The following is a 12972-nucleotide window of genomic DNA, read 5'->3' as shown; positions in this document are numbered from 1 at the left end:
CAAAGACTGTCATTTCACAGCTGCCTTCCTGTTGTGAAATACTTAGTGGGATGTGTGGATATACGTGTGTGTGAGATTTATATAGAAAAGGAGAAAGAAAAATTACACGTATATATTTATAACCTATTTCCTCCCTCTTACTACTGCTCTGAAACAAGATATGGGCAGTAGAATCCCTCACAAAGAAACGACTTGAAGAAAGGAGAACTGTATCATTTTCTAGGTATTGTGAGTTTCTTGAAAAAACAAGTTCTATGGGGCTTTACATTTCCATAGCCATAATTATTGGACGGAGAGGAGTGATATCAAGTATAGAGGCATTTATAAGGCCAAGGCTGTGGTTGGTAGGCTAGGGCTGTGGTAGGGACTCAAGAAGAAAACTGTGGGTGAAAACGAGTATTTGGAAGTTATTGACTTTAGCTGGGACTCTCAATGAATCATGATCACAATGTACAAGATGCTAAATTGTTCAGTTTATTTTCAGAAGCCAGTTAGAAGGTCAATCAAGTTATTAAGTAAAAATAGGCTCCATAAAGAAACTATATCATACCCTACCTCCCAAATTTGTCCTTTTTATTAAAGTCTGCACCAGTATTCAGCAGAAGGTTTAGGCACTCCAAATTCCTATTGAGAGAAAACACAGTTAGAAAACTTAATTGACAGTGATTTTATAATGAAATTGTTAGGTTTAAAGAAGCATGAAAGTATGTTTTTATATGAAGATAAATGTGACAAAATGACATGATTTACATTCTATGAAGAATAAAACATTAAAATTCATCTTATCTAGAATTTAGAAAGCTATATACTTACATACTGGCACACTGAGGAAATAACACATGATTCATGTTGTCACTGTTTAAAAGGAAGATCACATTTGCAAAAGAGACTCTGAGGAGGCTTTAGGAAACAATATGCTTATAGGCTTTTTTTTTTTTTTTTTCCCTTGAGACAGAGCCTCACTCTATAGTTCAGGCTAGAGTCCAGAGGTGCAATCATAGCTAACAGCAGCCTTCAACTCCTGGACATAAGCGATCCTCCAAGCCTCAGCCTCCTGAGTAGTTAAGCTTACAGCTGTGAGCCACTGCATGAGTCCGGTAGGCTTTCCCTGATCTTTTCCTATACTATGACTGCTTACCTATATATATCTTTAGTTAATATTGGAGGAAAAGATATAACTTAAGTATTTCTATAATTTAATTGTATAAACCTCAACATCAAATTACTATGTTACAATGAAAACTGTAACTGCCAAGCAATCAGACACTGAAGTCTGTTGTCCCTCTCTCTCCAGGCAAGTTACAAGGAAGATAGGTTTTAACTGGAAGGTTCTCTGGTGACCTTGGAAGAACAAGGAAACCAGTCACATGCTCACAATCCATCTCTACAACTTAAGACTGCGCTGGTGTACTTTCGGTTCAACGTACTTGTCCTCTGAAATCACTGAAAAATTTTAAGGAATTATCACTGAAAATAAAGTTTTTGCAAAATGTCCTTTTGAGAAATCATGAATTAAATGGCTTATCACAGATCTAAATTATCAGAAGCATTAGATAAGAAGAATGTTCCAGCGACCATGAGTTTTAGCTGAAGTTTGTTGCTCATTTGAACCAACTGCCTAATTTTCCCTGGTGGTACTATTTAAAAACTTAGTCCAAAATCTTCCAATCTCAAACTTTCCTCTTCCTAGTAGAGGTAAGACACAGCACAAAATGAACATTTTTTTCCGGAAAAAAAAAAAAACAAAAAACAAAATTTAAAACAAATCTACTTAAAGAGTACTTGTTTATTCAGAATATTCCCAGTATTTTGATGTTCTCATTTGAGAATATACTTTTTAAAGAAACAATTTTATTAGATTTTTTCACTTATCCAGGAATTATGTTCTTTTATAGAAGGCAGTATTTCCTTTTGTAGGTTTATTCTCTCTCTCACTCATAACCTACAACTTGGCTGGAATAAGATGAAAAAAAGTATTCTGCTACCCTGGACCTTTTTTCACAAACAACTCCTGTTTTGTTTTCTATTTTCTGGTAGCCCAGAATTAATACAAGAGGAACCAAAGATAAGAGAAAACCTGCCAAGATCAGCTATCTTTTTCTTAAAGAAATAAAAATACTATTAACATACCCTCCAGCTGCAGCTGCATGTAGACAAGTCCTGCCAAAATCATCTGGGGTATCTATATCAAATCCTACAAGAATGAATACATCTTATTTATAACAGACATATTATTTTACACTAAAGAATTATGTCATGAAATGTCAAGAATCACATCCTCCCCTCCAATCCCAAACAAAACTATGGGTTCTGAAGTGCTAGGGTGCCTGTTTAAAAGCAATAGGATACAATGGAGTATTATTTAGCAATAAAAAGAAATAAAGTACTGATACTGATACATGAATAACCCTTGAGAACATTATATTAAGTGAAACAAGCCAGTCACAGATCACATGTCAGGTGAGTCAATTTATAGGAACTGTTCAGAACAGGCAAATTTTATAGAGATGGAAAGTAGATTAGTGGTTGCCTAGGGCTGAGGGAAAAAAGAAATGGAGATTAACTGCTAATGGTCTTTCTTTAACAGGGGATGAAGAGGTTTTTTTGTATTTTTTTTGAGACAGAGTCTCACTCTGTCTCGTAGGCTGGTGTGCAGTGGCGCAATCTTGGCTTACTGCAACCTCTGCCTCCTGGGTTCAAGCGACTCCTGCCTCAGCCTCCCAAGTATCTGGGATTACAGGTGCTCGCCACTATGCCCAGCTAATTTTCGTATTTTTTTTTTTTAGTAGAGATGGGCTTTCACCATGTTGGCCAGGCTGGTCTTGAACTCCTGACCTCAAGTGATCTACCTGCCTCGGCCTCCCAAAGTGCTGGGATTACAGGCATGAGCCACCATGCCAGGCCTGAACCCAACATCTTCTAAAAGGGGTTATTAAATTATCCATACTGGACTCATCTGCATGTAATTTTTAAAAAGAAGGATAAAGAGACCGTCTTAGAATTTTGAGGGGTTTGAGGAGACATACAAAAGTCTGCAAAGGTTGCCCTTACCTGAAGAAAGAAGTTTTCTGCAGCAATCTGAAAAGCCGCTTAAGGCTGCCAAATGGAGGGGGAACATTCCATGTATGCCACGCCTAAAGTTAATAGAACAGGACAGTATCTTCATTTTAATACAAGAAAAATACAAACAGTTAAATACATTACGAAAAGACCACTTAAGTGAAAGGTAACTAAGAGTCAAAATGTCTAACACTATGGAGAGTAATTTGGCTAAAGGTTGACGGTAGGCATAACTTATTACCCAGCTATTTCTCTCCAAAAGTCGGGTTTTCCACCTTCAGCACTACTGTCATTATGGACTTTGCTGCGGAAACGTGAGAAGTCATTCTGTGCATGCAGGCTTATAGGCTGTTCAGCAGCATCCCTGGGCTCTACCCAATGGATGTCATTAACACTAACACCTTCCTCCCCAAATTGTGACAACCAAAAATGTATCTAGACATTTGCTTAGAGAGTAAAATTCACTACCCTGTCACCCCACCATTGAAACATTTCCATAATGCAATATGTTCAAGAATATTTATTGCAGTAATTCTGTAATAGTGAAAAACTGTAAGCAACTTGTATCTACAAATAAAGAGAATGAATATACTGTGAAATCTTTATCTGATAATTCTATTAAAAAAATGAACTAGAGCAACTCGTACAGATGTGGAAAAAGGCCCTAATTTGTATTTAGATGGCTAAATCAACAAGCTCACGTAATTTTTTTGGAAAAAGTTACAAAACAGATAGGTGCAGTACCACACCATTACAGAAAGTAAAAAAGATTTACAATTTGTTAATGAACACATGTAAATGTGATACAAAGAATGATAAACATAAATTTAAGTATGGTGTTTCTTGCAGAGCATTAACAGGAGGACTCATCTTTCAAACAAATTATTACAATGGGTACTTTAATATATAAAATAAATACAAGTAAACTGTTCTGACCAAAATGGGGGTGGAGGTAAGAAATCCTTTGTAGGATTCCAAGGAATCCCTGAACTTGGCACAGCACAGCCTGAAAACTATTATCCACAGATAGTATTTGGATGAAAAAAAAGCATTTGGCACATACAGCTTTCCGGGACTTTTAAGTACGTCTAGCTTAAAAATAAAGAGATCACAAAAATTAACAGCTCTGATCAAAACTGCATTATTACTCAAAGTGAGAAAGAACTGGAGTAAGATACATAAAAATACACTGGCTTACCAAATAAAATTGTATTTAAACATTTTAACCTACCACTTTGTCAATACAAAAGAAAGTTCAAGAAATTAATATAATATTGAGGATAAAATCCACATTTCCACCTAAAATATCCAGAAAACTGCAGTTCACTTCCCTTTATGCTTGCCTGTGTCAGTTATCAACACCTCAGTAAGTACTTACTTTGCCGTGTCAGCACCACTTGTAATAAGAGTGTTGATCAGCAGCTCATGGCCATACCGTGCAGCTATGTGCAGAGGAGTATTTCCATTCTTATCCTCACAGTCGATTACAGCTCCTGCAATACAGGACTTACTGTCAGATACTGGACCATATAAAGATCAAATCAAATCTACTACATGAAAAGTAATAAAAAATGCTGTTCACATACAAACTAATAGACATAGCAATTTTAAATAGATTTCATTCATAGCTCATTTATCGGGCCAGGGAATGGATTTAGAGCTTTTATACTTAAAGCAATTGTGTGAATTAAGCATAAGATTTCAGTAGATTTTTAAATTGACAAGAGGGTTCTAAGGTCCAGTAAGTCTGGAAACTGCTGTATTAAAACAAAATTAAACACGTTTCTTTAGAGCAATACTTCAGAGCTTTAATGTGCATACTCTTTGTCATCAAGACTACATGCAATGCTTCAAAAAGTATTGGATCATGAACCTATTTCAACTTTTCCCCTGCAAAACCATAGCACCTACTATCTTGAGGATAAGTTTCTTGGAATATGCCTTGGAAAACACTGATTTAAAGTAATATAACTAAAAGTTCTTTTGATTTAAAAGTTTAGCTTGCCTGATATTAATTTAAACACAAAAGAATACAACCTCAGGAAATTAAAATCCTGAAAACAGTCACAGATACTGAACAGGGGAAAATGATAAATGTATAATGTATATACAGAGTACACACATTAATATATAATACAAATTACGGTAGAAAGTAATTTTCTATTTAGCAATACTGAAAAAAGCTAATACTAACTGCTGAAGAAATAAAATAATTCAGGGAACCAAAACAAAAAACCAAAAGTACGAAAGATACAGCTACATGGTATTTTATACTCTTTAATATTTTATTTTCATGAGCTCTGAAATCATATATTAAAAATACACAAACTGTGATGACAATTTCTCAATACCATTCATTTGGTGGATGTTTTTACTACATTTAAGAAAAAAAACAAAAAACAAAAAACAAAACAAAACAAAAACCAGAAATACTTTTTACCACTCTGGATAATGGTTTGTGATCGGGAGAATCTACCGTGGAGAGCAGTCATGTGTAGTGGGGTTTTCCCATCTTTACTCTGGGGGAAAAAAAAAAATTACTCACTCTACTATATCCATAATATGTAATCCTTAGTTTTACTTTGAATACTCTCTTGCATCTTTATTTTATAACTATTATACAAGAATTAAGTTTAACTGAGGCCTATGGAGGTAAAACAGCTGTTTAAAATTAGGAATTAATTTTTTTAGCATGTGTATCATAAAACACAAATATACAAAAATTCCATGCTTACAGCTTATAAAAATTGGGAGTGGGACAGTAAGGATGTGTCTCCCAAGTTTCAGATTCAATATTTCACATTGCTCCAACATTTCCATTCTAAGAAATTCTGAATCCCTCCTTGACCAAGTAAAAGTGAGTATCAGAATTAACTTTGTGAATTTTGTGTGGATACATTAAAAAAAATAAATACAAATAATTTCAGCCACTATAATTAAAAAACTTCATATATTTGTTTATAGTTATATGTACTAGATATTTTCTCAAATCACTTAAAATAATAACTCAGACTGACTGCACACATATATATTTCATGTAGAAGTTCTAAAGGAGTTCCAAATATGAAGAAAAACAATCCCTGAGTTAGGTTATCTTTTCTTCTGATTAGGTGGTGTCTTTTCTTTTCTAAAATATTTTAGTTAACCAAAACGTACATGTTACCAATGCAAAAGAAAAACTACTTAGTAGCTTCCTAAACTCACAGCAACATTCAGTATGCCTTCTGTGTAGGTACTAAAATGGAAATGTCACAAGTATCCTAAGTTTATGCTAACACAGTACAATGCAGATATTCTTTAAAAATCCTCATGTCATTATAATAATAATTAGAACATCCTAAGTATCTACTTAAGTGTTTGATTCCATAATATGAATTTTTCAAGTAAACAAGCCATCCGATTGGCAAGCAATTTTAGAGAAGTTCTAATCTTTTGGAGGCAGTATGAGAAAGGAAGGAAAAGAGGAGAGAGGATGCATGCATGCACAGGTTCTGGAGTCAGAATAACCTAAGCGTGAATCCCAGATCTCCTACTTACCACAAGCAAGATTTTGGACAAGTTGCCTAACTTCTTTGTGCCTTCACTTCCTCAACTGAAAATGAGGATAATACCATCTACATCTCATTGGTCTACTGTACAGAGTAAATACAATAATCTTTGTAAAACACTCAGAAGCACATCAGTGCTTCTCAGGATATATTTGTTTTATCATTATTTTTTAATGTACTAGTTGTTATTCGTTCAACCAGAAAAAAAAAAAGGGGGGGCAAAAAAGCATCTTGGCAAAAAGGATTCTGTCTTTCCAAAATGTTCCAGATAGGATATATCCTAATTTTTATTGTTAATATTTTAGCTACAGCCCTTTTTTTCTTTTTCTTTTTTTTTTTTTTGAGACTTGCTCTGTTGCCCAGGCTGGAGTGCAGTGGGATGTCAGCTCACTGCAAACTCTGCCTCCTGGGTTCAAGTGATTCTCCTGCCTCAGCCTCCCGAGTAGCTGGGATCACAGGCGTGTGCCACCATGCCCAGCTTATTTCTGTATTTTAGTAGAGATGGGGTTTCACCATGTTGGGCAGGCTTGTCTTGAACTCAAGATCTCAAGTAATCCACCTGCCTTGGCCTCCCAAAGCGCTGGGATTACAGGCGTGAGCCACCGCGCCTGGCCTTTTTTTTTTTTTTCCTTAAAGAGATGGGGGTCTTGGTCTGTCAGCCAGGCTAGAATGCAGTTGTGTAATCATAGTTCACTGCAACCTCGAACTCTAGGGTTCAAGTGATCTTCTAGCAACAGTCTCTGGAGTAGCTGGGACTACTGGCACGTAACATTACACCTGACTAATTTATTTTTTGTAGAGATGGTGTCTAAGTTGCCCCGGCTGGTTTTGAACTCTTGGGCTCATGTGATTCTCTGGCTTTGGCTTCCCAAAGTGCTGGGTTTACAGGTGTGAGCCACCATGCCTGGCCAGCTATAGCCAATTTTTACAGACATAAGAAAAAACACAGATTCCATTGATTAGAAGGATAACAAAAATAAGGGGAAAACAAAACAAAACAGAAACCCCCACAACTCAAAACAAAACAAAAACTTGTAATAAAAATTTGATTAACAAAATGATGAAATCTGGAAGATAAAATTATAATTAACATTTATATATATAGCACGTTTCAGGCACAGTTTTAAGACACTTCACATGGTCAGGTACGGTGGCTCATATCTATAATTCCAGCACTTGGGGAGGCCAAAGCGGGAGGACTGCTTGAACTCGGGAGTTTGACGCTGCAATGAGCTCTGACGGTGCCACTGCACTCTAGGCTGGTCAAGAGTGAGATTGTCTCCCCACCTCCCTTCCTCCTAAAAAATCAAAACCAAATCCACTTCATATATGTCATTTAATCCTCACAACCCTATGAGATTGATACCATTAATCTTGTTTTACAGATGAGGAAATACAGGCCCCAGGGTTAAGTGATTTTACTAGGTCTCATAGCTAGTAAGTGATGAGTCCTTTATTTATTTTTTTGTTTTAGAGACAAGGCTTGCTATATTGCCCAGACTAGACTTGAACACCTGGCTCAAGCGATTCCCTCACCTCAGCCTTCTGAGGGTAGCTGGGACTAAAGGCACACATAATTGGGCCTGGTTAGAATCCTTTATTATAAGCCTATAGGTGACACTGGATCAACATTTTTACTTTCTACATTCTGTTCATAAAACCTATTCTAAGTATACAAAGGAAAAAGATTTGGATTACCAACTAAAAAGTTTGCCATAAGACATGTTAGGAGGGGAGAAGGCACAGTTATTTCTCTCTGAATTGGAGAAACATCGTAGTGTTTTCTTTTTTTTAATCACCTCAAATCATTTTAGCAGAAAGCTAGGAGTATTAAGAAAAAGAAAGACAGAAAGAAAGAAAAATAACAAAAAACAAAAATTAGATCTACAAAAATCCTAATGATTAATCTCACAGGCATCCAAAAACAGTAACTACAAGCCAAACATTTCACAGTATGTTTTTAGGTTTAAACTTCAAAACAAGCATTTGGTGCATTTTGCTCAGCTGACCAAAATCTATTCTTAAAGAACAACAATGTGGGTGGGAAAACATGTGCATATAAATAAAACAATCAGTGCAGTAAGGCTCATGTCAAGCAGTTCTAAAAAACACACCTATGCTGCTTTATAAACCTGATTCATTTTACCTCTACTACTTTGTAGGAAAATGAATTTAAAACCTTAGAAACTGAGTTACTACAAACTTAAAGTCACATTCCAATTTCTAGTCATCTATAACTGGATCAAAGTCAGAAACAACAAAATAGAGAATGTAGTGGGAGGAAAAGATTAAGCAGGAAAAAAAAGAGAATGTGGTTAAGAATATGAGGGTTAGCAAATCAAATTTTTATAATAAAGGGCAAGTGTCAAGTGTCCCCACAGTCAATCAATAACTTAGTAACACTGATTTTACAAATATAAAAAATACAGGTGTCAGGAATGAAATATATTCTTGCTGGTTGAAAACTCACAGCTACCAACACATTGTGTGTAAAAGCGGGAAGGGACCTGAGAAATCAACATTGGAAACGTGTTTCAACAGATTGTGGCAATAAAACAATTGGACAATTGCATATAAATGAGATGTCATACACCCTTAGGTGAAGTTAAGACAACTTTTGTGACATCTGTTTTGAAACCAACATCACAGGCTGTTGTTGCCTTCCAATCTACTTAAATATATCTTAATCCCTTTGTTAAAAAATTCACTTGTCATATATGAAATTCACCACTGAGTTTTCTAAATTATTAAGGAGGTAACTTCAAATAGGACCACTGGTTTCAGCATTTTACTCTAAGTGGGCCTGTTACAGGACTGATTCTCAATTCTACATTTCAAAAGAAAATACAGACTTAAAAACAATCACAGGTACTATAGTCACCTATGTAGACACTAACAGAATCAAGTGATTCATTATCATCAAATTCTAATAAATATTCATGCCAAAATGGCAGTGCATAAAGACCAATCTCTACCCTTTAAAGACAGCATCATGTGAACCAAAATATGCATAGTAGCTGATGACACCGGTAAAGTTCCATAATTTCCATAATACTAACATACAAAGATGATTTTACCTACATTCACTATCATAAACAGGTCTCACAGAGACTGAGAAAACTTGGTTGTGACGTTTGCTTTTGAAAATGTTAACATAGGCCGGGCGCGGTGGCTCAAGCCTGTAATCCCAGCACTTTGGGAGGCTGAGACGGGCGGATCATGAGGTCAGAAGATCGAGACCATCCTGGCTAACATGGTGAAACCCCGTCTCTACTAAAAAAATACAAAAAACTAGCCGGGCGAGGTGGTGGGCGCCTGTAGTCCCAACTACTCAGGAGGCTGAGGCAGGAGAATGGCGTGAACCTGGGAGGCGGAGCTTGCAGTGAGCTGAGATCCATCCAGCCACTGCACTCCAGCCTGGGCGACAGAGCGAGACTCCGTCTCAAAAAAAAAAAAAGAAAAAGAAAATGTTAACATAATTCCAAATTTTTTATTTTTGAAATAGCCTTTCATTAAAGAAACATTACTGGCCCTTTGAGGAAAAAACTAATTTTTCTCCTCACAAGGGTTTAGATATTTTTCTGGGCCCTAATTATCCAAAGTGCTGGAATTCTTCAAATTAAAATAAGCAGTTCAAACTTGTAATAAATAAACTTTCTAGTAATTACCTAAACTATAAAAAATGTTACTAGGTGATTCAACCGAGACCTAAAAACTTTTAAAAAGATGGTTTCGCTCTAATCATACTGGGGCACTTTATGACATCTCATGCCTTTTCTTCCTTGGGTGTAGTATGTATACATTTTGTCCTGTAGTTGAGAGAGGGCAATTTAAAGCAATGACCTAATTACAGATGGATTTGTTGCTGTTACAGCTGTCAGAATTGACCCGTGGCATCATTAAAGGCTTCACTGAAGTTAGGTAAGAAAATCTGATGTAATTAAAATGCTCTGAAAATCATATAAAACGCTCTGAAAATCTGATGTAATTAAAATGCTCTGAGAAGTATTTTTACTAATCCTAAATGGTTCAATTTTGTGTCTGGTTTTCTTCGTACCACCAGATACAGTTTGGCAAGTGCTCAAAGGATGAATTGATAAAATTAATACAGAAACAACTAAAGAATTCTAGAAAATCTAAGTAAGATGATTATATATTATAAAATAGCAATGCTCAAAATCTGGATTGCATGTGCTCTCTTATAAAATTATACAGTGAAAGCATATTTATTGTGGCTCTAGAATTTTCATTTATTTGAGGCAAGATCTCACCTGTTGCCCAGGCTAGAGTACAGTGGTGTGATCACAGCTCACTGTAACTTTGAACTTCTGGGCTCAAGAGATCCTCCAGCCTCAGCCTCCTGAGAACCTAGGACTACGGGATAATTTTTAATTTTTTTTTGGTAGAGATGGAGGTCTTGCTATGTTGCCCAGGCTGGCCTTGCTCAAGTGATCTTCTCGCCTTGGCCTCCTAAAACACTGGGATTACAAGCGTGAACCAGACTGTATCCGGCCAAAATTTTCATTCATTCCTTTATTTATTTTTTGAAACAGAGTCTCACTCTGTAATCCAGGCTGGAGGGCAGTAGCATGATCTCAGCTCACTGTAGACTTGACCTCCAAGGCTCAAGAGATCCTCCCACTTCAACCTCCCAAGTAGCTGAGACTACAAGCATGAGCCACCATGCCTGGCTCATTTTCTATTTTTTTGTGGAGCCAGGTTATGCTGTCCACGCTAGTCCTGAACTCCTAGGCTCAAGTGATCCTCCTATCCCAGCCTCCCAAAGTGGTGGGATTACAGGGAGGAGCCACTATGCCAGTCCAGATTTTTCACATATTTCTAAAATCCAAATGCCTACTCTTGAAAGTAATTATAACAAAAAAACCAAAAAGCAACTATTCCTTATGTGCAAAACACTGATATTTCTTTTCCCCCTAACACTGTATAAAATTTGAAAAGACCTGTAGAGTGAACACCCAAATACATACCATCTAAATTGTGCCACTAGTATTTTACTCTATGCCTTTTATTGTAGATTCTTCTGCCCTTCCATCCACCCAATTATTTGATGCTTTTTAAAATTATATAGACATCATACATGTCACCTCTAAACACAACATTAATAGCGTCAAACATCTGTTTAGAATTTTCCTTCTAAAAGAAAATTTATATGCTATGAAAGCATACAAATGAACCTTATGAGTTTTGACAAATCTATACAATATAAACCCCTGCCAAAATACAAAACATTACCACCATCACATACAGTCCCTTCATACCCCTTTCCCAGTTGATCCCTCCTCACAATGGCAATAATTGTTCTGATTTTTTTCAATTATAGATTCTGGAACCCCATATAAATGGAATTTTATTGGTTCTAGAACCTTACATAAATGGAAAGAATGTATATACTCTTGAGTAAGCCTTTTACTCAGCATAATATTTTAAAGATTTAGCCATGTTCTTGAGTTTATCAATAGTTCCTTTTTATTGCTGAATGGTATTCACCACTGATGTTGTTTTAACAGTGACAAATGAAATACTTAAAGTATAGATTATGATTTTGTTCCTCACCTTCATATTGACATCAGCCCCATTGCCAACTAGAAGCTCTAAACACAATGCTCCATGTGTTGATGCAGCAGCAAAGTGCAAAGGAGTAAATCCTTTTTCATTCTTTTGATTTACAATAGCACCACAGTCTATAAGTTCATTCACTACAACATCTTGTCCATTATAGCAGGCTACATGAAGAGGTGTATTTCCATAGGCATTTGGTTCATTCATCTATCAGAAAGATAAAAAATGTGAATGTTAAAGTAGTTTTGCTAATTATTAATGTTGTGAGCTATTTTAGCAACCTGTGGTTGCAATCAAATTACTAAAGTGAGAAACGGAGACAGGATAAATACAGAGATGAGGCTTATAATTCTAAAGTTGGTGTAAAATAATAAACCTTTGACAAGCATTTTGGTATTACATTGATTTTATACATTCAGGGAATGTAATTCACATATACAATGTCTACTTCATGACAAAACTGAATAATACAAAAGAGGCATTTTAGGAAAATGTAAACTAATGTATTTTGAAAGGCGTTCTAGGTAAAGGATTTACTATAGAATTAATTATAATCATAAAAAATGAACACAAACTGAAGATTCTGAGGTATATTCAGTAACATGCATATTTTCAACTTTTTCATTTTGCAGTGACAAAGGCTAACCCTAGTAATAAAGTATAGATCAAGATTTTTAAACAATGAATCGCATGTTCTATTTATTTAATTCATTTTTTGCCACAAACTTGGGCTCTTAATATTTTCCAGTGTCATATACAGGTATTTTATCACAAGTCAAAAGAG

At 35.8% G+C, this 12972-nt stretch overlaps 1 protein-coding gene across 12 annotated transcripts in view; it reads right to left on the bottom strand.

Moving 5' to 3' along the window:
• Positions 1–12972, bottom strand: part of ANKRD28 (ankyrin repeat domain 28) — a 189975-nt gene that overhangs the window by 41317 nt on the left and 135686 nt on the right. For all 12 annotated transcript variants that reach the window (XR_007722763.1, XM_050777511.1, XM_050777502.1 and 9 more), the window contains 6 exons: positions 12183–12395; positions 5501–5579; positions 4439–4553; positions 3052–3134; positions 2131–2194; positions 556–624 (listed from right to left, as the gene is read on the bottom strand). Coding sequence is in view for 11 of the 12 variants with exons in the window: in XM_050777511.1 (XP_050633468.1) it covers positions 556–624; positions 2131–2194; positions 3052–3134; positions 4439–4553; positions 5501–5579; positions 12183–12395 (623 nt within the window). In the remaining variant the exon portion in view is untranslated. The remainder of the gene's footprint in view (positions 1–555; positions 625–2130; positions 2195–3051; positions 3135–4438; positions 4554–5500; positions 5580–12182; positions 12396–12972) is intronic.

The sequence above is a fragment of the Macaca thibetana genome, chromosome 2, assembly GCF_024542745.1.
Source record: "Macaca thibetana thibetana isolate TM-01 chromosome 2, ASM2454274v1, whole genome shotgun sequence".
In the NCBI taxonomy this organism is placed as follows: Eukaryota; Metazoa; Chordata; class Mammalia; order Primates; family Cercopithecidae; genus Macaca; species Macaca thibetana.
This window is presented reverse-complemented; position numbering and strand designations above follow the sequence as displayed.